Source organism: Ovis aries, chromosome 13 (assembly GCF_016772045.2).
Source record: "Ovis aries strain OAR_USU_Benz2616 breed Rambouillet chromosome 13, ARS-UI_Ramb_v3.0, whole genome shotgun sequence".
Taxonomy (NCBI): Eukaryota; Metazoa; Chordata; class Mammalia; order Artiodactyla; family Bovidae; genus Ovis; species Ovis aries.
Window position 1 is genome coordinate 17,081,060 of NC_056066.1, and position 25,361 is coordinate 17,106,420.

The 25,361-nt window shown below is 38.1% G+C and overlaps 1 protein-coding gene and 1 pseudogene across 4 annotated transcripts; both read left to right on the forward strand.

Moving 5' to 3' along the window:
• Positions 1 to 593: 593 nt before the first annotated feature.
• On the forward strand, positions 594 to 24,205 carry MASTL (microtubule associated serine/threonine kinase like). Of its 4 annotated transcripts, none has more exons than XM_042230455.1 (13): positions 594 to 861; positions 6,158 to 6,295; positions 8,141 to 8,280; positions 8,977 to 9,065; positions 10,833 to 10,939; positions 11,123 to 11,273; positions 13,006 to 13,178; positions 14,125 to 15,270; positions 16,308 to 16,449; positions 17,457 to 17,471; positions 19,815 to 19,928; positions 20,032 to 20,133; positions 23,026 to 24,205. In XM_042230455.1, exons 1-13 carry the CDS (start codon positions 676 to 678, stop codon positions 23,181 to 23,183), a joined length of 2,661 nt encoding a protein of 886 aa, XP_042086389.1. In that variant the 5' UTR covers positions 594 to 675; the 3' UTR covers positions 23,184 to 24,205. The 4 variants fall into 4 exon arrangements, with proteins under 4 accessions (XP_042086389.1, XP_042086390.1, XP_012043598.1 ...); XM_042230456.1 differs by having other exon boundaries at positions 16,311 to 16,449; XM_012188208.4 differs by lacking the exon at positions 17,457 to 17,471.
• On the forward strand, positions 3,330 to 6,151 carry LOC121816301 (chromobox protein homolog 3-like; annotated as a pseudogene).
• Positions 24,206 to 25,361: the final 1,156 nt, after the last annotated feature.

Here is a 25,361-nt window from a genome sequence, read left to right on the forward strand (position 1 = left end):
TAATACGCTCTTTTGCAACAATTTAGTGCTCTTTATCTTCCCCACAATACATAAAAAACTTCCTGTTACAGATAGGCAAGTTACACCCAGTTAAAATATCAAATTACAGAACCAGGCATGCGCTTCCTGCTCTCCACATGAGCTTCCAGTTTCTCCACATTCTATGATTTCACTGGTCACGAATTCACTGACGAGACCGAACTTGTTTACATTTCTCCCGCGAGTGAGAGGCCCCAAAGAAGTCTGGTGGTTGTTTTTTAAGTGGGGCAAGGGCAGGCCCCACCAGCCTCCTTTGGAGATCGGGATAAAAAACTCTTTAAGTCCCGTTATTCAAATTACAGCCCCCAAAGTCCCTTTCCCCATCGGCCAAAAACTGTCGTGCCGTCCCGTCAGTGCGAAAGAGGTAAACCAGCCGCCGTCAACCTGGGGCACCCTGTGGTAGGTTCAAGAAATTCCCGGAAGCCCCGCCTTCACGTCCATCGGCTTCTGCGTCGACAAAACGAAGGTGACGGAGGCGGAGATGCTCATGGATGGGCGCGGCGTGGGCTGCGACGTAGTGACATCACTGATACGTGCTGCGTGGGCGGAGCCTCACTTTGAACCTGGTTGGCGGGAGTTGCGGCTCCGGAAGGGGCCTTGGCCGGTGATAGAGCCTTGCATCCGGGGTGGACTGCGATGGAGCCCACCGTGGGCGGTGAGATGGAGAGTGGAGATGGCGCGGCAACAGGAGAGTGCGTGAATAGGATCCCGGTGCCAAGACCTCCCTCCATTGAGGAGTTCACCATAGTGAAGCCTATTAGCCGCGGCGCCTTTGGGAAGGTGTATCTGGGGCAGAAAGGCAACAGGTTGTATGCGGTGAAGGTAAGAGTCGAGGATTAAAGAAAGCTAAAGAGGCTGGTCCCTCGGCCCTCCTTCCCGCCCCCTGAACTGGGCAGGCTCCAGGGCCGCTGGAGCGGCTAGACTGGATGCCTGGCTCGCTGAAGCCTCCGGGCCCCGCGAGATGATTTCTTACTTGAGGTGACAGCGCGGGCAAGTCGCTGTTGCCTCTGCCCCGCCCTTCTGTTCCCACCGGGTAAACCTTAGAAGATCTAGGACTTCTGAACCGTTTTTACTAATTTGGGCTTTACCAGGATTAAAGTTGAAACTTTAAATTAGAAATAGTTATTTCCAAATTATATTTTAACTACCAATTTGATGTAGATTCATTTCTATTTTTGTTGAGGCGTAATTGACATATACCAATTTCAGATGTACAACTTAACGATTCAGTGTCTATGTGGTGAAATGATCATCATCATAAGTCTAGTTAACCATGATGAAACAGCTGCATATTTTTTTCTTGTGATGAGAACTTTATCTTAGCATTCAAATATATAATGCAATATTGTTAACTATAGTAAGCATGCTGTGATATAGATGAACTTTTGACCTGTATAACCAAAAGATATCATTAAACAAACCCCATTTTTCAAGGCTTTCATTACAAATCTGGAATGTAATTTTATTTAAAGACTAAGCTGAAATATTTCTAAATCACTCCTTTATCCTTACAGTAGCATGTGCTGTGCTTAGTCGCTCAGTCCTGTCCAACTCTTTGCAACCACATGGACTGTAGCCCTCCAGGCACCTTTGCCCATGGGGATTCTCCAGGTAAGAATACTGGAGTGGGTTGCCATGCCCTCCTCCAGGGGATCTTTGCAACCCAGGGATGGAACCGGGGTCTCCTGCAGTGCAGGTGGATTCTTTACCAGCTGAGCTACCCGAGAAGCCCAACAGTAGTATGTATCATTCCAAAGCATTCAAGAGCTCAGAGTATTCGAAGCTGTTCAGGCCACTGTTGATTCTCATCTACTCCGGTAGCTTCAAATTAGTCACATCTCAGGAATGAGTGATAGTAATAAAGGAGAAGCTAGTAGTGGTACTAATGTGGTTTCAACTTCCTGTTGGACATTGCTGCGTGAATACCTAGCAAGCACCTCAAAATTGTACTTGTCCAGCTTTGAACATGGTCCTCTCCACCTAACCACCTCCCGGATTTCTTCTCTCCCTGTAATAACACCACCATCATTCAGGCTAGGAACTTGAGTCTTTTTAACTTTCCTCTACTGCATCTGTATATCCTCTCTCTCAACTCTGCCTGTCAATTCTGTCTCATTCATTTTTAGTACCCTTTTCATTCCATTCTCAAGTTTGCCCAAATACAGACTTGATTTTTTCTTCCTTTTTTTTCTTAAAGTACAACTTAGTTTTTAGTAAATCAAAGATTGAGTAACCATTAACACATTACAATTTTAGAAAATTTCCAGTACCTGAAAACTACCTCTCTTGGTTATCTGCAGTGTCTCCCCACTTAGCCACAAGTAACTTTCCATCTCTATTGGTTTGTCTTTCTGGACATTCCATATTAATAGAATCATAGAATACATGGTCTTTTGCATCCAACTTTCTTCACTTCCTTCACATGTTTTTGAGGTTCCTCAGGCCTTCGTTGGGCTTCCCTGTGGCTCAGCTGGTGAAAAAAAAAAAAAAAAATCCTCCTGCAATGTGGGAGACGTGGGTTTGATCCCTGGGTTGGAAAGATCCCCTGGAGAAGGGAAAGGCTACCCACTCCAGTATTCTGGCCTGGAGAATTCCATGGGCTGTATAGTCCATGGCGTCACAAACAGTCAGACAGAACTGAGCCAGCTTCACTTTCACTTTCTCTTTAGCCGCCCCCCCTTCAAACTTTTCCTAACCTTTCAGACCCACCCTACTGAAATTAATTCTCCATCACTTCATATTCCAAAGATTTTTTGCTTTTCCTTCTGTTTACTAAGCAGTCATTATTAGCTGTTGAAATGAAAATGCCAGTATATTTTTTCATAAGTATTTATGAATATCCACTTTGTGTAGGATATGGATACAGTGGTGAACAAAAACAAATATGCCCTCATGAAGCTTCCAGTCTAGTGGAATGATAAGGAAATCATGTTTTAGACTGGCTTTGTCAATTTTCCTCATTTTTCTTATGGGAAGGCTCTACAGCTGGAATTTACAGTGTACTGATGATTTTATTAAATGCTTTAATGAATCTTTGGAAGAAATATGCCTTTTTTTCTTTGTAATCTTCCTGAGAATTGATCTGTGTTACTAACTATTCAGTTTAGTGCTCCAATTTTAACATAGATTATAATTTTGCTTCCCTACCAATTACCTTGAGACTTAAAAAGAGTAATTAGTTGTTTTCTGTAACACAGCATCTGACACTGAAGTGTCAGTAAACTCTAACCATTTTTAAGAATTTCTCCAGGAGATACTGCAGACCCAGGACCCAGAGAAGCTCAGAGGTGGTGAATAATAGCTCTTCAAGTCTGCAATAAAAAATGGCCTCCAATAAAACTACATTGCAAAAAAATGGGAAAGAAACAAATTGGAAAGAGTAAAAAAAGCTGAAGAGGCGGAACCTGAAGAATTTGGACTGCTGTGTTGTGAATGGGAAGGTGGAGTATTTCCTGAAGTGGAAGGGTTTACAGATGCAGAGAATACTTGGAAACCTGAGGAAAATTTAGATTGTCCAGAGTTAATTGAAGCAATTCTTAATTCTCAAAAAGCTGGTAAAGAAAAAGATGGAACAAAAAGAAAATCTTTGTCTGACAGTGAATCTGATGATAGCAAATCAAAGAAGAAAAGAGATGCTTCTGATAAACCAAGAGGTTTTGCCAGAGGTCTTGATCCAGAATGAATAATTGGTGCCACGAGCAGCAGTGAAGAATTAATGTTTCTCATGAAATGGAAGGATTCCGATGAGGCTGACTTGGTGCTGGCAAAAGAGGCAAATGTGAAGTGTCCTCAAATTTTAATTGTAATTTTTATGAAGAGAGACTAATTTGGCATTCTTGTCCAGAAGATGAGACTCAATAATTGTTTGCATTGATTTTTATGCATATATATATATATATATATAAAATGTGGGTCTTGGTTTTTTGATTTATTAGTGTGAAGAAATAACTACATTCTAATGAAAATCAGGTTTGATATGTTTGTTTTGAAGTAGTATTGGGGAAGTTACATTGGGTTTTTTTTTGTTTTTTTTTTGTTGTTCTGTAGCACTAGCTGCTTTGAACAAATAAAAGCTTTCTATAGTTGCTTCCTTCAGCAGAAAAGAATTTGATACCATAGTATATTATTTCCTCAGCATTAGAGAACAGCTTTTCTAAATGTTGGGGGAGATCTCCATAGTCATTACTTAATCAAAATTTAGAATTTGCATTTCACTCATATATGCCTAAGGATCATTCTAAGTTTTTTGTATGTGTATACATAAAATACATATGTAAATTGTTTGGGAGCTTTTTTTGTTGTGCTGGTTTTTGTTTTGGTAAATAGATTTAAACAACAGCTTTTCATAACCATGGATAAGCCCATGTTTCTGGAATTCCATCATTTTGAGCAATATAAGAAATCCCTTCAACTTAAAACTTAAGTCTTAACCTTTCAAATTAAATAGTTTTGTAATTAATTAGGTAAAATAAGCAATTTAAGTTAGGTAATTTTTTAAAGCATCCTATCAGAATCTGTATCCACATCTGCATATAAATCTGCATATAAATGCAGAAACCCTGGAAGGAAAATTCTTATCACTGTCAACAACCTCCCCAACCAAATTAAAAAAGTAGAAAAATTCTGGTATGTTTTAAATAGCAAAGCAAAACTTAGTAAAGTGGACACTTGATGGTTCCTTTTGGTGAACCATTGTTTTACAAGAAAGTGAAGTCTCTTTGCTATATTTAGGAAAGGTTGTGATATATGGAATGTCTCAGATTTGTACATGGAAACCTAATCAAATAGTTTTCAAATACTGGCAATTTACGACATACAGGAATATGCCCTACAGAAATATGTCCATAGGGCATATGGGATCTTAGTTCCCTGACTAGGGATAGAACCCAGGTTCCCTGCAGTGGAAGGGCAGAATCGTAACCACTGGACTACCAGGGTTGTGTAAACACATGTCCTATCCTATAGTGCTTCCTGTGTTTTAGCTGGTCCCGGTCTGTGAAGCGGACTCCCTGGTAGCTCAGTCATTAAAGAATCTGCCTGCAGTGCAGGAGACCTGGGTTGGATCTCTGAGTCAGGAAGATCCCCTGGAAAAGGAAATGGCAACCCAGTCCAGTATTCTTGCCTGGAGAATCTCATGGACAGGGGAGCCTGGTGAGCTACAGTCCATGGGGTCGCATGAGTCACAACTAAAGCGACTCAGCAACTCAGCACAGGAATAAATGAGTGAACAAACTTTTCTAATCTACACTTGACCTGCATGTTTTTTCAGACCTTACCCCAACCCATTCCTTACATGAAGGGCTCAATTTTCTCAGTATTTGGGGTTACTAGTTGAGCAGAAGCCAAGAAAAACAACTTTGTAGTGATCAGAATGTTATTCAACTGTATATTATTTACTTTATTGTAAATACTGGTGAACAGTGCTCAATAGTTTTATATTCCTAAAAGAAAAAAAAAAAAGAATTTTTCCAGGGGGAAAAAAGTACATTCTTTCTCTATTTCCATCCATCAAGGAACCAAAAAAAATTTTTTTGATGGATTGGCCAATTATTTCTCTTTGCCTACATTCCTGATTAAGTGAAAGTCTCTCAGTCGTGTCCGAGTCTTTGCGACCCCATGGTCTGTACAGTCCATGAGATCTCCAACCCAGAATACTGGAGTGGGTAGCTAGTCCTTTCTCCAGAGGATCTTCCCAACCTGGGGATTGAACCCAGGTCTCCCGAATTGCGAGCGGATTCTTTACCAGCTGAGCTACAGTCCTGATTATCTGGGAGCATATTAGGAACATTGCTATCTTATGACTTGTAAGAACAGCAGAACAGAATTTATTTTCTACTTATTGGTAGGGTAGATGGGGAGCATTTGCTTACATCTTTTTCCTTCTCAAAAGGGATGTGATACTTGTACCACTTGATACCAAGATGAGAGGTTCTGTGTTAAAGAAAGTTTTATTTTCACTAGCTGTTTTCCTGGCAGGGTTTCCTCCTGGCAGTGTGAGGGCCAAACAACATGTCCATGCTTTCTCTCTGGTTGTTTTCATGATGGGAACTTGGAAACCTGAGACCACTCTGTGATAGAAAATAAAACCATGTGTCTGTTGTCACATTATGTACTACAGGTTGTCAAAAAGGCAGACATGATCAACAAAAATATGACTCATCAAGTACAAGCTGAGAGGGACGCGCTGGCCCTAAGCAAAAGTCCTTTCATTGTCCATTTGTACTATTCCCTGCAGTCAGCAAACAATGTCTACTTGGTGAGTAAATGACATGTTTTTCTTCATTCAGGAACCACTAAACCCAGTGATTTAAGAATTACTGTCTTTAGGTTCAGTGTACCTAGGTTTGAATTCCAGCTGTTGAACTTACTAGCTTTATGACCTTGGCCAAGTTACCTTACCGGTTCTATTTGTTAAGGTTCTTCAGGGGAAAAGAACAATAGGGTGTCTGTGTCTGTGTCTGTGTGTGTATGTAGAAAGAGGGATTTACTTTAGGGAATTGTCCTTCATGGTTGTGGCAGTGGCAAGTCCAAAATCTCTGGGGTAGGCTGACAGGCTATAGACCCAGCGAAGAGTTGATGTTGCAGCACAAGCCCAAAGGCAGTGAAGAGGCAGAATTCCCTCTTTGGAGGAGAAAGACACAACCCCTCAACCTTTTTTCTCTCCAGGCCTTCAGCTGATTGGATAAGGCTCTCCCACATGATGGAGGATAATCAGCTTTTATGCAGACTCTAATGGTTGAGATGTTTATCTCATGTAAAAAATACCTTAACAGCAACATTTAGATTGTTTGACCAAATACCTGGGTGCCGTGGCTTAGCCAATTTGATGCATAAAATGAACCATCATGCCTCAGTTTTCCCATCTGCAAGGTGGGGATAACAATAGTACCTACCTCAAAGGTTGTTATGAAATTCCAATAGGTTGATATAAACCTTGTAGAACAGTGTGTGGCACATAGTGCTAAAAATATTTCCTAAGTAAAGGGTGCATAATAGAAATATTATATAACGTTTGATGTATAATAAGGAAAAGATATTAGGAAGTAGTGGATTTGGGATCTATGTACTTAGCAAGTTGCTTGCTTTTCACTGAACATGGCAGCTTGCACTCTTTTAATTCTAATGAGGAATTTGGGTAGGGGACAGGAAGAGGTGAGGATGACAGGTATTTTGACTTCCAAGTTCCGGAGGTTCATGAGGAAATAATCAGATGTTGTGAAAGACCATCCTGTGCCCCACTCCCAGTCCCACCCCCTCTCCAGCAAATAAAAAGAAGAAAAATTACTCCAAATTAAAGGAGACTAAAGACATATTATAACTAAATCCTGTGCATGGTCCTGGCCTGGGAATGAGGGACCAGGAGAGAGGCCGTCAGGAACAATATGGAATTATCAGAGAAATTTGAATACAGACTAAACAACAGGTAATAGCATTCTTTTAGCATTAAATTCCATGCATTTTATTACACTGTAGTTATAGACGATGTCCTTGATAAAGCATTTGTTAAAAGAATGTCCTTGTTAGTAGAAACATGATGAAGAATTCAGTGGTACACTCATAATTTGAAAAATAAAGAAAGAGAAAGCAAAAGAATTCTGTGGTGACATATGCCCTCTTCAACTTTATTCTCGAATTATTCAGCCAAAATTTTAAAGATTAATACCAGTTGCTAATGTTGCCTTATTTAAAGTATTTTATTTGAATAAAAATACATGCACATAATGTATTTATGTTAATGTTGTTAATATATTTATTATGCAACATAATCATGTTAATGATTAGCATAAATAAGTATTGTTATATATGTGTAGAGGAAGAAAGCAGATGTGGCAAAGTGCTAATGATGGGTGAAAATAGATGAAGAGTACATGAGAAATTATTCTGTTCTTCATACCTTTTTCGTAAGGCTGAACAGTTTAATTTAAATTTTAAAAAATGTATGGTAGCATGAACAAACCTGGTATTGATGTGTACTCAGTGACACCAAGAAAATGTCTGTTACAGAACCATGCTAAAATGTATAATCATTAATGCTCAAATAAGACATTTTTAAGTAGTCATATTGGTTTTATTTTACAGTATTTCTGTTTCGTTTTGACAGGTAATGGAGTATCTCATTGGTGGAGATGTCAAGTCCCTTCTACATATCTATGGCTATTTTGATGAAGAGATGGCCGTGAAATATATATCTGAAGTTGCATTGGCTCTAGACTACCTTCATAGACATGGAATCATTCACAGGTAATGACTGACTTTTCTCCAAACTATTACTTAAGCACAAGTAATCAAATTATGTATTTACTGTTTGAGTCTTAGATATTTGCATAACCGCCAATATATGGGTTATCTTAAATTTAGTAGTAATTTGTGCGAATTTACAAATGCCATCAACTCTCTCATCTCCCTGTGTGTGTGAATGTGTTGCTTTGTCCATGGATATCCCATTTTATTGTGGAGAATATTGGCTCTTTCTTCCGCTCTTTTAGCTGTACATCATGCAAAAGTACCATAGTTTATAATCCCAGCTGATTTACAGTGCTTTGCTGTGTTCAGAGAAAGGTTAAGTGACTCTTTTTGATTAAGGCTTAATCTCACACTCTCTTAATCTCACAGAAAGAGGTAAATATGATTTGACCTGGTTTGAGGTTTATTTTACCTAATGAAATGTATTTTAATAGAATATCTAGTGAATAATGTCAAAGATAATCTAGCATTAAATAGTTAACTCTTATATATTCAGATATTCAGATTTTAGTTTGCTTTTTTTTGTTTGTTTGTTTGCTTTTGAGAGTTCTTTTCTGTACTTTCAAAGCCACCAATGAGAGACAATAAATAGGATTTGATTCTTCTTTAACTTTCTGGGTTTTTTTGCTGGAAATTTTAAAATCAACACTAGCTCTTTTTCAGTTATCTGCTCTTTGTCTTTTTTATGTGCAGGGATTTGAAGCCAGACAATATGCTTATTTCTAATGAAGGTCATATTAAACTAACAGATTTTGGCCTTTCCAAAGTTACTTTAAATAGAGGTAAGAAACATAGCAAGTAAGTACCTTTTTAAAAGTCCAACACATTTTAGACACTAATATTTCATTAGTTTATATTGTTTTCTGTTAGTTAAAAATGAATAAAATGGTTTTGGGGTGTGTACCCAGCAGAAGAATTGCTGGATCACATAAACCAAATTCTATTTTTTAATTTTTTGAGAAACTTCCACTGTATTTTTCATAGTGGTTACACAGTTTTACATTTTACAGTTGACCAGCAGTGCACAAGAGTTCCAATTTCTCCACATTCTTTCCAGTACTTCTTATTTTGTTTTTTAATAGTGGTCATCCTCACGGGTATAAGTTAATATTTCATTGTAGTTTGGATTTGCATTTTCCTATTGGTTACTTATGTTAAGTATCTTTTCATAAGCCTCTTGGCCATTTGTATATCTTCTTTAGAGAAATCCAAGACTTTTATCCACTATTTTAATTAGATTACTTGGGGTTTTTTTTGTTACTGAGTTGTATTTGTCTCTATATTCTGTATATGAACCCCTTATTAGATAAATAATTTACAGATATTTCTCCCATTCAGTAGGTTGTCTTTTCATTCTGTTGCTTGTTTCCTTCGATATTCTGAAGTTGTGAGGTTTGATATAGTCCCATTTGTCTATTTTTTCCTTTTTCCTGTACTTTCAAAGTCATAACCAAGAAATCATTGTTGTAGCATTTTTTAAATTTGTACAATATATTTTAAGAAGTTTATTGTAGTTCCTACAAGCTTCCCTTGTAGCCCAGTCAGTAAAGAATCTGCCTGCAGTGCAGGAGACCCGGGTTCAAACCCTGAGTTGGGAAGATCCCCTGGAGAAGGAAATGGCAAACCACTCCAGTATCCTTGCCTGGAAAATATCATGGACAGTGGAGCCTGGTGGGCTGCAGTCCATGGGCTCGCAAAGAGTCGGGCATGACTGAGCAACTAATACTTACTTACTTACTTACTTACAGTTTCATCAGTGTGAGGTATAAGTGAAATTTAAATTCAAACTTTCGACCTACATTTTAAAGTCTTACACCACATACAAAGCGTTACACTTCTCTACTATTTTTGATATCTAAAGAAAATTGTACAATATTATGTGTGAGTGTTGAATCATTTTACAGTGTTACACATTGAAAGCTGATAAAAATCTGCATTAGTTTCTATCTTGCTTACATAGTAAATTAACATGAGTGTTCCATAATTTATATTAATTCCTAAATTGATTCTGCTGTTGTTTAGTCACTCAGACTCTGTTATTGAAATTTATTTTGTATTCTTAGTACATTGATGCCTTTCTTAACTTTTTTTTTTTTACCACCTCCTTTTCTAATGCTTTATTTACCAAGAATTATTTTGTTGGCAGTTAGGTAACACTCTTGTATTTCTCTCTCTTTTTTTAAAATTTACTATTTATTTATTTTTACCTTTTGACCCCTTTCATCCATTTCTTCCAACCCTTAATCCCACCTCTGGCAAGCACAAATCAATTCTCTGTATCTATGAGCTTGATTTTTCATTGTGTTTTTTTAAATTCTATATATAGAGAAAGCATATGTTATTTGTCTTTCTCTTGTCTGGTTAGTTCTACATGTTAACTGTATGGCATGATGGTTTTCCTGGCTGTGTTTGTCTTGCGCAAGACAACTTTGTAGTTGATGTTAATAATGTGGAAAGTGGGGCAAAGTCCAGAGCAAATAATTGTTGACTTTAGTCAATGACAGTTGACGTTTTTAAAGAATATCATATACTTTTTTTTCCATACATAGATATCAACATGATGGATATTCTTACAACACCATCCATGGCAAAACCTAGACAGGATTATTCGAGAACCCCAGGACAAGTATTATCTCTCATCAGCTCTTTGGGATTTGTAAGTACTCGATAAGAAAAAAACTCACATGATAGGCCCTAACATGATTGCCATTTACATATTAAGCATGTTGCATTACTTCAGCAGTTCATCTACCTAGATGGCATAACAGTCTATGCATTTAGGTGGTGTTTTTGTGACAACAAATCGTAGCATCTGTTTTTGTCTTCCTCTTTTTCATAGCACACACCAGTTGCAGAAGAAAATCACAACTCTGCAAATGTTCTTTCGACTCACGTATCTGAAACATCACCACTTTCTCAAGGACTAACTTGTCCTATGTCCGTAGATCAAAAGGACATTACTCCTTATTCTAGCAAGCTACTAAAATCATGTGAGTATAAAAGAAAGGGTAGTATATTCCATTAAATGTGCCCTTGAGGAACAAAGTATTTTACAATTTTAAAATTCTGAGTATCAATAATTTTGAAACGCAGACATTCAGATAGCCTGTGGATTTCCTCTGTTTTGTCATGTAAGTGCCATTTCTGACAGGGGTTATTGCAGATCTTTATTGTTGCTGTTGGCTGCACTGGGTCTTCATTGTTATGCGCAGGCTTTCTCTGGTTGCAGGGAGCTGGGGCTACTCTGTAGTTGAGGTGTGTGGGCTTCTCACTGCGGTGGCTTTTCTTGTTGCCAAGCACAGGCTCTAGAGCCTTCGCTTAGTTGCTCCACAGCTTGTGGGACCTTCCTGGACCAGGGATCGAACTGGTGTACCGTCCATTGCAAGGTGGATTCCTAACCACTGGACCACCAGGGAAGTCCCTGTTGCAGATCTTTACATCAACAAAATGAAATGTCAAGCTAATTTTTCAATTAGCTGCAACACTGTAATGATCATTGGGTGAATTTCACTGTATTAAGTCTGTGGAAATCTTGGTGGTGGTGAAGTCGCTCAGTTGTGTCCGACTCTTCGCAACCCCATGGACTTCTCCATCCATGGGATTCTCCAGGCAAGAATACTGGAGTGGATTGCCATTTCCTTCTCCAGGGGATCTTCCCAACCCAGGGATCGAACCCGGGTCTCCCACATTGGAGGCAGACGCTTTAACTTCTGAGCCACCAGGGAAGCCCAATTGGAGAAGATACAGTAATACTGTGTGCCTTTATAAAATGATTTCTAAAAGGTTCTGAAATTAAAGTCAAGATGATATAGCTTTAGTATTATACAATAAAAGACAAAAGTCAAAAGTAAAGGAAGCAAGTGGAAAATCTGTATAGCACTTAACCTCACCCTCTAACTTATCAACAGTGGACAGTTTAGTTCTGTGCATGCGTATTTTCTTCATCTTAGAAATGTGAATAATGATCCTCTAAAGAGTAATTAGTGTTCGTTGTTTTCATAGATGCTACTTTATTGTGAATTTGGTCCTCAATTCTGTATATATCTTGGATGGATAGATAGACCGAAAGGAAGAATTGCCTCCTTTTTACAAATGAGAACAAAAGAGTCTCACTTTAAGTTCAGGAGCAAAAAGTTTTAGCATCATTAGTTGTTTATCAGATACAGGAACTTGTATTATATAGATGGTGCTGCTTTCTGGCACTGGCTCACACTTAGCAAAGTCACTATTATTTCTTTTACCCAGTAGTATAAAGAAGTCCCTATGGATGTATATAATTCCACACTGGTAAGCATGTAAACCTCAACATTAAAAGAAAGCACTGGTTTTAATTAAATACAAATTGAATTAAGTAAGAGTAGTCACATTCCAGCCTTTTAGCACATCCAGATTTAGCCCATCAGTATTGAACCTTCATCGAGAAAAGTTTCAAATTGGATAATAGATATTCAAAATGAATTTTCTCCTAATTATAAATTTGCTCCCTGTCCTGATTTCTGCTTTATAAATATTGAGAGTTTTGTCTATTAACTTTCAGAACAGTACTTGTTTGTCAGAACAGCCTGAAGCCATCCTTGTAGATGAGATAATGTTTACATAGAAACAGTCCTGATACGAAATATACACTTCCTGCTTAACCCAGTTGCCTGTAAAGATTCAGGATCCGCAGGGAAGTAGGGAAGATGTGGCATAAGTAAGCCTCGGTGTCTCTCTTCCCCACAGGTCCTGAAATGGTTGCCTCCCACCCCGGGATGCCCGTGAAGTGTCTAACTTCCCACCTCCTCCAGTCTAGGAAGAGGCTGGCAACATCCAGCACCAGCAGTCCGTCCCATACCTTCATATCCAGCATGGACTCCGAGTGCCACAGCAGTCCCAGATGGGAAAAGGATTGCCAGGTCAGAGGGCCACTCACCTTACCCAGAACCAACTGTGTGTAATGATAGAAACACTTGACACCTTTTCATACAAGTTCTGTAAGGGCATGAAACTGTTATGTGAACAGCAGTGAAGATACTCTCCATTTTCCGGTATATTCTGTCAAGTTCTTTTGCAGCATTTCATTTCTCATTCAAATGTGAAATTATTCTTGTTCACTATATGAGATTACAATTTTTTTTAATTTTTTTTTTAAATTTATGTTTTGGTCATACTGTGAGGCATGTGGGGGGTCTTAGTTCCCCAACCAGGGATCAAACTCATGATCCCTATATTGGAAGCATGGAGTCTTAACCACTGGTTCACAAGGAAGTCCTCCAGTTTTTAATTTTTGCAGTATATTAATGGTAAATGTTTGGCTTCTAGGCATCTAGATGGAATTCTTTTTTAAAATTCTCTACCCTAACACAGACATTAGATTGTTGAGTTCTTTTAACCTTTGTCTTATTTTATAACTTATACTACCTCCTTCTATAACTGTTTACTGCCCATTTATCATTTAATGGAATGGTAACTCTTCTGAATCAGAAATAACTTCTAGACCACAAGGGTGATACAGATGTGTCTTTAAAAGTATCTATTCTAAGGAGATTGCTTGCCAAGTGAATAGATACTAAAAGTCATTTTACTTAATTTATGTATTCTATTCTGGGCTTTTAAAAGCTATTAAAGCTGAGAGGAACTAACAATATGATAACCTTTCCTATATAGGATGAGGATAAAATGTTAGATTAGAATTATATTGATAACCAAAGGAAAAAATCTTTCCACTTGAGAAAATAAATTGGGCTCTATTTGCTCCTTAGTCTCAGCAATATGATTTTCTTCATTACAGTGGCTAAGTCCTAATCACTAGGCCACCAAGGAAGTCCCCTGATTTTTTTATTGTTTTTTCCTCCCTCTTAGGAAAGTGACGATGCAGCAGGCTCTACGATGATGAGTTGGAATACAGTTGAAAAGCCTTTATGCACAAAATCTGTAGATGTCATGGAGACCAAAAGTTTGAATGAAAGGGATCTTGAGTTAGCTCTTTCTCCCATTCACAACAGCAGTGTCGTTCCTGCCACTGGAAACTCTTATGTTAACCTTGCTAAAAAATGTTCTTCAGGGGAAGTTTCTTGGGAAGCAAGAGAACTAGATGTAAATAATATCAACATGACTGCTGACACAAGCCAGTCTTGTTTCCATGAGTCAAATCAGTGGGCTGTGAATTCTGGTGGGATGACTGAAGAGCACCTTGGGAAAAGAAGTTGTAAAAGAATTTTCGAATTAGTTGACTCCAGTCCTCGTCAGGGAATTATACCAAATAAAAAAAGTTGCTTTGAGTATGAGTGTAGTAATGAAATGAGAGATTGTTATACAACTCAAAGGACAGGCTTAACATTTGAAGTCCAGGACCTTAAGCGGTTGGTATACAGAGATCAGCAAAATGACTGTGTGAATAAGGAGAATGTGGGCAATTCTTTTACTGATAAACACCAAACCCCAGAAAAACCACCTGTCCCAATGATAGAAAAAAACCTTATGTGTGAGCTGGATGACGATTGTGACAAGAATAGTAAGAAGGACTACTTAAGTTCTAGTTTCCTGTGTTCTGATGGTGATAGAACTCCTAAAAGTATTCACATGGACTCTGATTCATCTTTTCCTGGAATTTCCATCATGGAAAGTCCATTAGGAGGGCAGTCTTTAGATCTAGATAAAAACATCAAAGAATCCTCTTTGGAAGAATCAAATATTGAAGACCTACTTCCTATATCACCCAGCTGCCAAGAAAGTACCTTGCCAAAAGGTGTTGAGTGCCCTACCATCCAAGACAGCAACCAAAAAATGTTGGCTCCTTCTTCAGAGGTCTTAAAACCATTAACCTCTAAAAGAAATGCTGTGGCATTTCGGAGTTTTAACAGTCACATTAATGCTTCCAATAGCTCCGAACCTTCTAAGATGAGCGTCACTTCTTTAGATATGATGGATATTTCGTGTGCCTATAGTGGGTCATATCCCACGGCTATCACCCCTACTCAGAAAGAAAGATCCTACATGCCATATCAGGTATGTTACCACTGGACACTCCATGCTGTATCAGGTATGTTATCACTTGCTAATGTGTGGTCCTTTAGATTTTAGAAAAATAAACTATGACACTGGACTATATAATAATCAAATGGTTTTGTTCTGCTTATTGGGAATCTGTGGCTCTGTGGAGGTTTTACAGAAAGGTGAAGCCGATAGCAGTGTTTGGCATTTTTAATTCCAGTGCCTCCTTCATTTGTATTGTCCTGCATACTTTCACATATTTACATTTCACATGTTTACATATTGACAATCACATTTTCACTTGATCACGTAACTCTGAGATACAAAATAAAATAAAATCCATCTACTTTACTGCCTTCTAAGGACATATTAGATGATCTCTTTTCTTTGTAAAGGAGAGTTGAAAAATAAAATTTTTTTTTCCTCTAAACTGTTATCTTTTAAAACCCAAAGTTTCTGTTTTTTTCTTCCTTTGGAGAGACATCTTAATATAGAAAGTGCACACCTGGAATGTAGGGTTACAAGACTTGAGTTTGCTATTTAGAGCTTAGTGAGGGACTTAAAAATTCTTACCTTCAGAGCCTGTGTCTGCCACCTGTCCTGGTCCAACAGAGTCCTTGTGAGACAACAAAATATCTTAAAAACATAAATGCCAGTTGGCACCAAAGGTTATTTGCATATAGTTCTATCCTATGCATTGTCCTAATAATTCAATCATTTTTCAGCTGTAGCCTCCCTCCAGGACACTTTGTAAGCTTGTATTGATCCATCCTATCAAGAAATTTTTCTCATGGATTTTTTTCATTGTTTCTTGCATATCCAGACCTTATTGAAATAACTGGTATTATAATGCTAAGCAATTGAATTACATTATTATCATTAGGATTTTTTAAGTAAGACTTTTCATAATTAGTTCTGAGACCATTTCCAAAGCTGATCAAGGACTTGACTATTTTTCATGCCCAGCAGCCTAGCTTTTCTTTGGTGTAAGCATTTCTGTTCACTGTGAAAGGAATGAAGGTATTTATTGTGCCTTAAACTCTTGAAATTAGCAGACCCCAAATCAGGTCAAATCAGAAACTCCATACCGAACTCCAAAGAGTGTGAGAAGAGGGGCAGCCCCAGTGGATGACGGGCGAATCCTGGGAACACCAGACTACCTCGCACCCGAGCTGCTGTTAGCCAGGGCCCATGGTAAGGCGCACGCGTCTTGAATTTTTGAAGTATCTATCATTATAGTTTCTTTTGAGATAAGTTGTGTTAAATTTCTTTAGAACTTAGAGTGCCTAAGGTAAAATAAGATGAGATCGTGCAGTACTCTTTTTCTCACATGCATGGTGTTTATTATAGTAAATAAAGACACACGGCCATTCATTCTCAGCCTGCTGGTTTAGTCTCAGTGACCCAGAGAAGCCCCACCTTCCACCCCCTCTACTGTCTTTGTTCTAAATGTCTTCCCAGGTCTATTCTTGTCTGGTTTCAGGAATACAAAATTAGTCCTGCACTTCCGTTCAGTCTGCAGATGCCTCTTCCTGTTCAGAGCCTGCACTCACTATATCCTCACCAGAGGGGTCTAGCCAGAGAGGAACCATCCCTCAAAAAGCAACACAGAAATAAAAGTTCCTCTGGGCACTTAACTAGTTTTTGGGCATTTTCCCTTTTGCTAAGTCACAGCTTTCCTAGCTCATTTCCTATATTACCATTTATACATTTTCTCAAATCAATACAGTATGAATGGAAACCTCAGATGGCAAGGTTTACTTGATAAAATCTTGCCACTCTTTTAGTGGGACATCTATTTATCATAGCTAGCTAGTGAAATGTTCTAAAATTTTTATTTCCCATAAAAGTAACTTGACATATAGTTTTTAAAATAAATAATAGAGAGCAATTTATCATTTTAAAGACAACAATAACAATTCCCTGCTCTCTAACTACTAAGGGGACTTAGGGACCCCAGCCTGAGTTTCCATAGCTGCTTATTTTAATACATATGTCTGTTTCAGCTCTCTTATATTTGTAGTAAAATTACCTGAATTATTGCTCCCAGAGTAGGCTGTTTTCTACTTGGGAAAAGCTCTCTTCTTCATCTTTTATCACTTGTATCAGGCACACTGCCTGGCTTCTAGTTCAATAAATGACATAAAAATGAACTTACAACTTTCAAACAATGTACCTAATTCCTGTTTTCTTACATGCAGGATTTCTGACTTCAGGTGAGTGAATTTCTCCATAAAGGAACGTGGCAAAGCACATTTATCTGAACAGTCAAAGTCTAACTAGATCACATTGCATGAAAAATTTTTCTTAATTTCAGCTCACTTATGAAATACAAAATGAGCTTCCCAGGTGGCGCTGGTGGTAATGAACCCAGCTGCCAGTGCAGGAGATATAAGAGATCCCTGGGTTCAAACCCTGGGTCGCGAAGATCCTCTGGAGAAGGGCACGACAACCCACTCCAGTATTCTTGCCTGGAGAATCCCGTAGACAGAGAATTCTGGTGGCCTACAATCCATGGGGTCATAAAGAGTCAGACATGACTGAAGCAACTTGGCATGCACACAGCGTGTACATGTTTCTCTTTATCCCATGAAATACAAAAATGAACTGTCTTCTGAGCAAGAAGACATCCAGAGAGATTGCTCTTCTCTGTGAAAACAAGTGTCAGCATGTGGAATTCTTTTTATTACAACTGAAGAAATAGGCTTGATAAAAATATTAAAGTTAATAGCTACAAAAGGGCTTGAATTTTCTAAGCCTTCCATTCCATTATTATTGGAAAATAGAGAGGAATTAACAGTATTAACCTACAAATTACAGACATGGATTTTAAACTAGAGAGCCAGTCGTGTAAAACAACTCTGTTCTAGCTATTTATAATTGATAATATGATTTATCACAATACGTGATCTTTTTAGACTCTGACTCACATGTATGGGTATGTATGACATATCCATGGAGAAGTCATGTATGTTTCTGACATGAGTACATTTTGGCTGAGCTGGGAAAAGGGTCCTAATTTCTAACCTAAGTAAAATAAAACGCAGGGTTTTTCCTGATTTCCTCCTACTTTCCTGTATTTGGTTATCTGATCTGTTGAAATAATTCTTTCTCAGTGCTGCTTAAAAGGCCTACTAATGGAGGTGGTTTGTATGTTTTTATAGTGATTACAATAGAGATAGAAGCCTGTAGACTGTACCTTGTGTTTCATAGGAAAAATGGGATCATATGGCTTGCAAATAGAAAGGTATTCCAAATGCATGCGATTATTTTTTCTAATGGCAGATTCCACAGTGCTTTCCTATTGTTTTTTGTTTTAGAGGCTTTTTTGTTTGTTTTTCTACTTGTTTTAAAATGAAATGGTATTTGCTTAACCGCAGTAGTGAATTTTGTGAAACTGACTTTAAAGAGTTAATTTTCAGACAAATTTAGTTCTAGACTAGAATCTCAACTCTTAAGTTTATATTGAAGTTAATCATTTTTGGACTGAAATAAACTTTTGCTTAGGAAACATTTTGTTCGTTCGTAGACATAACTAAGCAAAAGTACAAACCAGATTATAAGGTCTTGTTTAAAATAAACATCTAAAAAAAAATCTTTGTAGGGAATGCCCTGGTGGTCTAGTGGTTAGGACTTGGTGCTTTCACTGACAAAGCCTGGGTTCAGTCTCTGATTGGGGAACTAAGATCCCACAAGCCTCATGACATAGCCCAAAAAATAAAAATAAAAAAACATCTTTGTATAGAAATGATGCTTTCATTGAAGGTTTTATTTAGAAATCAGTTTTACCTACTTATTAAGACTTATCATCTAATTCCCTCCTCAAGCTATAGTCTAAATGTTTTTTGTTAAACTAATTTGTCCCCCTCGGTCCTTAAAAAGAGTAAAGCAACATTAAAACACCCTGTAAGTAATGCTTCCCTAGTCACCAGGTTATCCTCCAGTTAGCATTAATATTACTACCTCATCTCATTCCTTTGTAAAACAAGTAGATACAGAATCATCCGAATGTTATTATTTCCTGGTCTGAAACTGAGGAGTACTCTAATTTTAAAGAATACCTTTTAGATTAAATGCATTTCTTCGTTGTGTTTTAGGATTTAGCACAAATAAGTCTCCAGAATATTGGAAGTAATTAATAAATGGCAAAAGATAACTTTTAACTTTTTTTTTTTAATAGCCACGTTAGTTGTTAATCTAAACTTCTATATTCAGGACTTCCCTGGAGGTCCAGGGGTTAAGACTCTGCACTTCCAAATGCAGGGGGTACAGGTTCAATCCCTGGCTGGGGAACTAGGATACTGCATGCCACATGGTATAGCAAAAAAATTTTTTTTAATAAATAAAAATAACAAAACTGCTATTTTCCAAGAAAAGAATTACCACACTGCCTAAAGGAAGGTAATTTGGGGTTTTATACCTTAAAGAGCCAGAGGAAAACCTTAGGAAGTAAGTCTTTGGGCCTTCATTGTACCCAGATAAAAACATATTAATGTCTTAGTTGATCAAACAATTGTAGAAAATGCTTGCAAGTTCAGCTGCTTCCTCTTAAATTCCAGGTCCTGCAGTAGACTGGTGGGCCCTTGGAGTTTGCTTGTTTGAGTTCCTAACAGGAATTCCCCCTTTCAATGATGAAACACCACAGCAAGTATTCCAGAATATTCTGAAAAGAGGTGATTCTTTTTCTCCTATCTATGAAGATAGATTCATTTATCTCATTTATCCCTGTGTATTGTTCCTTTGACCAATGATGAACATGTTAATTTGTATTTGTAGATATCCCTTGGCCTGAAGGTGAAGAAAAGTTATCTGATAATGCTCAAAGTGCGGTGGACATACTTTTAACCATTGACGATACAAAGAGAGCAGGGATGAAAGGTAAGGTTTGGTGTTAGTCACCTAACCTTGGTGACTTTTACCCTTGATTTGCTTCAGGGATGAATGTTAATAACATCAAGTTCTAATATAATACTGCTGATAATCTGACAGCTAAACTCAGTTGATTTTAAACTTTCAGTTTATTTTTGCCTTCTCAGTATTCATTGATACATTTGTCCTTATTCAGAACATTAAAATTCAGTGCAATCAGGTTGCAGTCTTGAATTTTATTACTCTCAAGCAGGTTCTCAAAACAGTCTCATCTTGTCAATGTCTAGAGCCTGATAAAGTTAACCATCAACCAATATAGGAAACCAATACAGGAAGTTTTAGTCAAAACTTCCTGTTCTGTGATTTCTTACTGCTTCATTTCTGACATCATTATTGATTAACAAGTATTTTTATGTACTCTGGCTCCTTGTTGTATTATCTTCACAGCTAAGATGCCTCAAAGAAGACAACATGGGCTCATCGTGACCCATTCAAAGGTTTTTTTCCAGTGCTGGAAACTCGAATTAATTTTAAACTCCAGTTTTGAAACTCCAGTAAATCTCATTAGCAGTTGCCTTAAAATTCTTTTTGTCACAAGGTATAGATAGAGACAGTTAAGCACTTATGTCTCAAAATACACTTCCATGTGAAGTACGATATATTAGGAAAATGGACTTTTAGTAGTATGTCATTTGTATCAGCTTCTAGTTTTCCCTCTAATCAGATCAGCAAACCCTATAGAGTGACTTCTAGGTGTCAGTGTTGTTATTTGAGGCACTGGAGGTAACCTAGGGATGAACCAGACTGAAACTCCTGTGCTTAAGTTCTAGAACTACATTCTAGTGAAAAGACAAGAAGCAGACAAATGCAATCATAACGCCATCCAGTGGTAACTACGCAAAGAGAGAAAGCAGAGAGGGTACAAAGTGAAGGCAAGAGATTTATTTTTTAGACTGGATGGTCACGAAGATTTCTGACAAGTGGAATTTGAGCAAAAACCAGTGTAAAGTGAGGATGCAGACATTTGAAAATTGAGCTCTGAAAATTGCTTTAAGGGACTTCCCTGGTGGTCCAGTGGTTAAGCCTCCAAGCTTCCACTACAGGGGCCACGGGTTCAGTCCCTGGTTGGGGAACTAAGATCCTGCATGCCACACAGTGTGACCAAAAAAAATAGTAATAATGAAAATTAAGAATTGCTTTAGAGCAACAGTTCTCCTCTGGAATGAGTTTGCTCCCCAGAGGACATTTGGTGTTGTCTGGAGATATTTCTGGGTTGTCACAGCAGTTGGGGTCGTCTAGTAGGTAGAGGCCACGGGTTCACTCAGCATTCTACAATGCTCAAGGCAGTCCCTACAACAGAAAGTTGTCTGGTCCCAAATGTCAATCATAACAAAGTCATGAAACCGTTGTTTAGAAAATGGCTGCACTGCACTGTATTTGCTTAGCACATTCTTACCAGACCTCAGATACTGTTCATTTGTTCCATGAGTAGTTTACCTAGTGAAGCAGATAGGGTTATTCTTCAGTTTAGTTAATCTTAACCTAGATTAGAATTCCTTTGCAGATGCAGCATAAATACAGAAATACAGTGAGAGAATCGTGAAACATCATATCACATCCAGTACTACAAGTAACTCTAAAGTAACCGATGCTCAGTTATTTATTTTAAACAGTTGAGACAAGTTCCCTAAATGTGAAATACTGTTGCTATTTTATCCTTTTTCCTACCAGTCTTTTAGTTTATGGTAAATCCAACATATACACATACTGTCTTTCCAACCCACTAGCCCCAGCAATGGCAACCCACTCCAGTGTTCTTGCCTGGAGAATCCCAGGGATGGGGGAGCCTGGTGGGCTTCCGTCTATGGGGTCACACAGAGTTGGACATGACAAGCGACTTAGCAGCAGCAGCAGCCCCAGCACAGACACACGATTCCCTACTGTCTGCATAGTCATCTTCTGATATTTTCCTTAAATTTGATTGCTTTTTTGGTTTGCATACTGCCTTAATTGACACTTTTTTTTTGCCATCTTTACTGTTGCCTGATGAAGTGAATAGTTGAGGAGAGGGGAGCTATGTCTACCAACTGAATACCTGTGTGACCAAAAAAGCAAATTCTTATTTTAGTCGACAGAAGAAAAATGTAGTGAAGATGTGATTTTGTAAGTGGAAGCCATAGACTCGGATGTGGCCATGCTGCTGGGTGGCCGGTGTGTTGTAGAGATGCAAGTTGGCGAAATCAAAGAACCGGGAAGAGAAAGAATAGTAGTAGTGTCATTGGTGTGTATGCTGAAAGTAGCAGGAAGGATAAGGATGGAGCACAGGGAAGACAGCGTGGGAGTGGAGGACGAGCTTCCTGCTGAAGTTATGTAGGCGGGCGATGCTGAGCTCCAAGCAGTCAGCAAGGCCTTGAAATAAGAAGTGGGGCATTGATCACTTAAGATCAGTGATGGGGGAACAGGAAGTAGCCCAGGCTCCCTTATCTGATGAAGTCTGGGATTCTTCCAGCAGGTACAGGCAGTGAGAAAGATAGGCTCCTGTTAAGGCCAGTCATCATTCACTCTTTGGACCAATTCAGACAAGGCACCTGCCGTATGCCAGGCGATACACAGAATAAAATAGCATGTGCTGTTGGGAAGTGTGTGGTTGAAGAGAGCGATGTTTTTAAAATGTCTGTGAAACAGGCATAGTAAACCAATATTACTATGGTTTACTATAGTAATAGCAAGGTCCATGTGAGACAGTCTCTCCTCGATGCCTATAAAATATTGAGTTAGCCAAGAAGTTCATTTGGGTTTTTCATACCATCTGATGGGAAACCCAAATGAACTTTTTGGCCAACCCAATAGTACTTTGGTAATGGTGTCATAATATTGTTTTGTTTGCTATTTTTTCCCAAGAGCTGAAACATCATCCTCTCTTCAGTGGTGTGGACTGGGAAAATCTACAGCATCAAAAAATGCCTTTCATACCCCAACCAGATGACGAAACAGATACATCTTATTTTGAAGCCAGGAATAATGCTCAGCACCTGACTGTATCTGGATTTAGCCTTTAGCTTTAATCTATTAAATTTTTCCCTTTAATCTAACCTTGCCTTATAGCATGAGCTAGCGTAATTACATACACCTTAGTACTAGATTGATCTAAGCAGGAAAGAATATTTAACCTGGATCAGTGAGCTTTTCACTGTGTGTTACAGCTTCCTCAGCATTAAAAAGGCTATCAGGAATGTAATCAGTAATTTATCTTAATCCCAGAGTTGTAAATAGATCTTCAAAGCTTTTTTCATCTTATTTATTTTGTTATTGCACTTTATAAAAATTAATGCTTCAGTAAAACTATTAGAAACATGACCTCTTTAGAGAAAGAGTAAGCCTCGAGGTTGATTTTCTTTCTCATCTATTCATGTCGGTCTACCATTCATTTGGTGTTAATACAACAAAACATTACAATATAGTTTTATTTTATTGTAATTCATCTGTACTTGATTGCCTGCAAAAGCTGTAGACTTGAGGGCAGTCATGTAAAGCTATCACTGTGACCTCAAAAATGCAACTAGAAAGTTCCTTCACTCAGTACTATAACTCCTTTTGGAAATGGGAAATAAAAGGGTTAGGGTTTTGCCTCACTTTGCTATGAATAAATGCAGTTTTGTTGCACTGGCTGCTCCTGGTGCTTTCTCTACAATACAGATTACTTTAAAATAGTAGTAGAAAGCTTAGGTGAGATATACTGTAGCAATTTTAACAGCTTGTTCAAGTTTAACAAAAAACATGATGGTTTACATTCTAAAATAATTCGTTTAAAACATATGCAGCACTACCAGCATAGCCTGATTCTTTTTTTAAAGAATAACTTACTTTTGCTTAATAAATATAATTGTAACATACTTTGATACATTCTCTGTCAACATCACTCTTTTCAATATAGATACACTAAGATTCAGCTTCACAAGTCATATCTTAAATTCATTGAGGTTTTCTGCATACTTACCCACCAAGAGAAAAATTCAAATTTAAATGTACCATGTGTAAATTTTCTGTTAATATATTAAATACTGTTGCTCATTTTGCAAAATGGCTTGAGTGTTTTTACTTTCTATCAGCATCCTGTTATTAATGTAGTTGACAAAGATTAAAACTGTTTAGAACTGTTGCAGCGAAAGAGACACTATAATAATCGATGCCATGTAATTCAATCCATGATTTAATGGTTTTACTGAGCTTGTTCTAGCAATGACTACTCAGGTTTAATCCGCCTAATTGTCACCTTTTCTAACAATAATATGTTCAAAATACAGTTGTTAAAACTTTGTTTAATGTAAATTACATCTTTCCCTTAAATTAGGTAAAAGCTAAGATTATCCTCCCATGGAATTTTCAAGTAGTAGAAAAAATAGTGGTTTTGGAATCAAGCACAAATGGTTTAAACCACTGCTCTGTCACAGTAAAAAGCTGTAGGTGCGTTAAACTCTGATCATCTGCCTGTGTTGTGTAGAAAGGAAAGGAGCTTCCCAGGACACCAGTCTTCCCAGGAACTTGAAACATTACTGAAAGATCAGGGGAGATGTGCAGTGAACCTAATTCCAATGCAGGAGAAGTGCCCGTAAGTTGAAAAGTTAAGGAAAGTTTGCCGTTACAGCCCTCGCAGATGCAGCAATGGCCACCTGGAATTCTGCATCCTGTAATGGGTGTCTGCTGGGACCAAGTTATTTACTATCTAAACTTAAACCTCTAGGGATTCCCAGTGGCTCAGCAGAAAAGGACCTGTCTGCCAATGCAAGGGATGTAGGAGACACAGTTTGATCCCTGAGCGGGGAAGATCCCCTGGAGAAGGGCATGGCAACCCACTCCAGTATTCTTGCCTGGAGAATCCCATGGACAGAGGATCCTGGTGGGCTACAGTCCATGGGGTCGCAGAGAGTCAGACATGATTGAAATGACTTAGCACGCATGCAAACCTTTAAGACACCTGTCAAGATGTTCTGGGTTCAGATACTCATTAAGCAAAAACTTGAAACAACAAGAATGAAAAAAAAATGGAAGTGTTTTGACAACTGTGTGGATGTGTGTGTCTTTAAAGAACACAGACTGCTCTGCCAGTAGAAATCTATGTGTCCATTACTATGTATAATTTTCATTAATTAAGAATAATTTTCTCCCCACTTCTACTAATTATTAAATACAGAAAATGCATTTACTTTGGTGTACCTTTGTCAGAATCAAATAACACG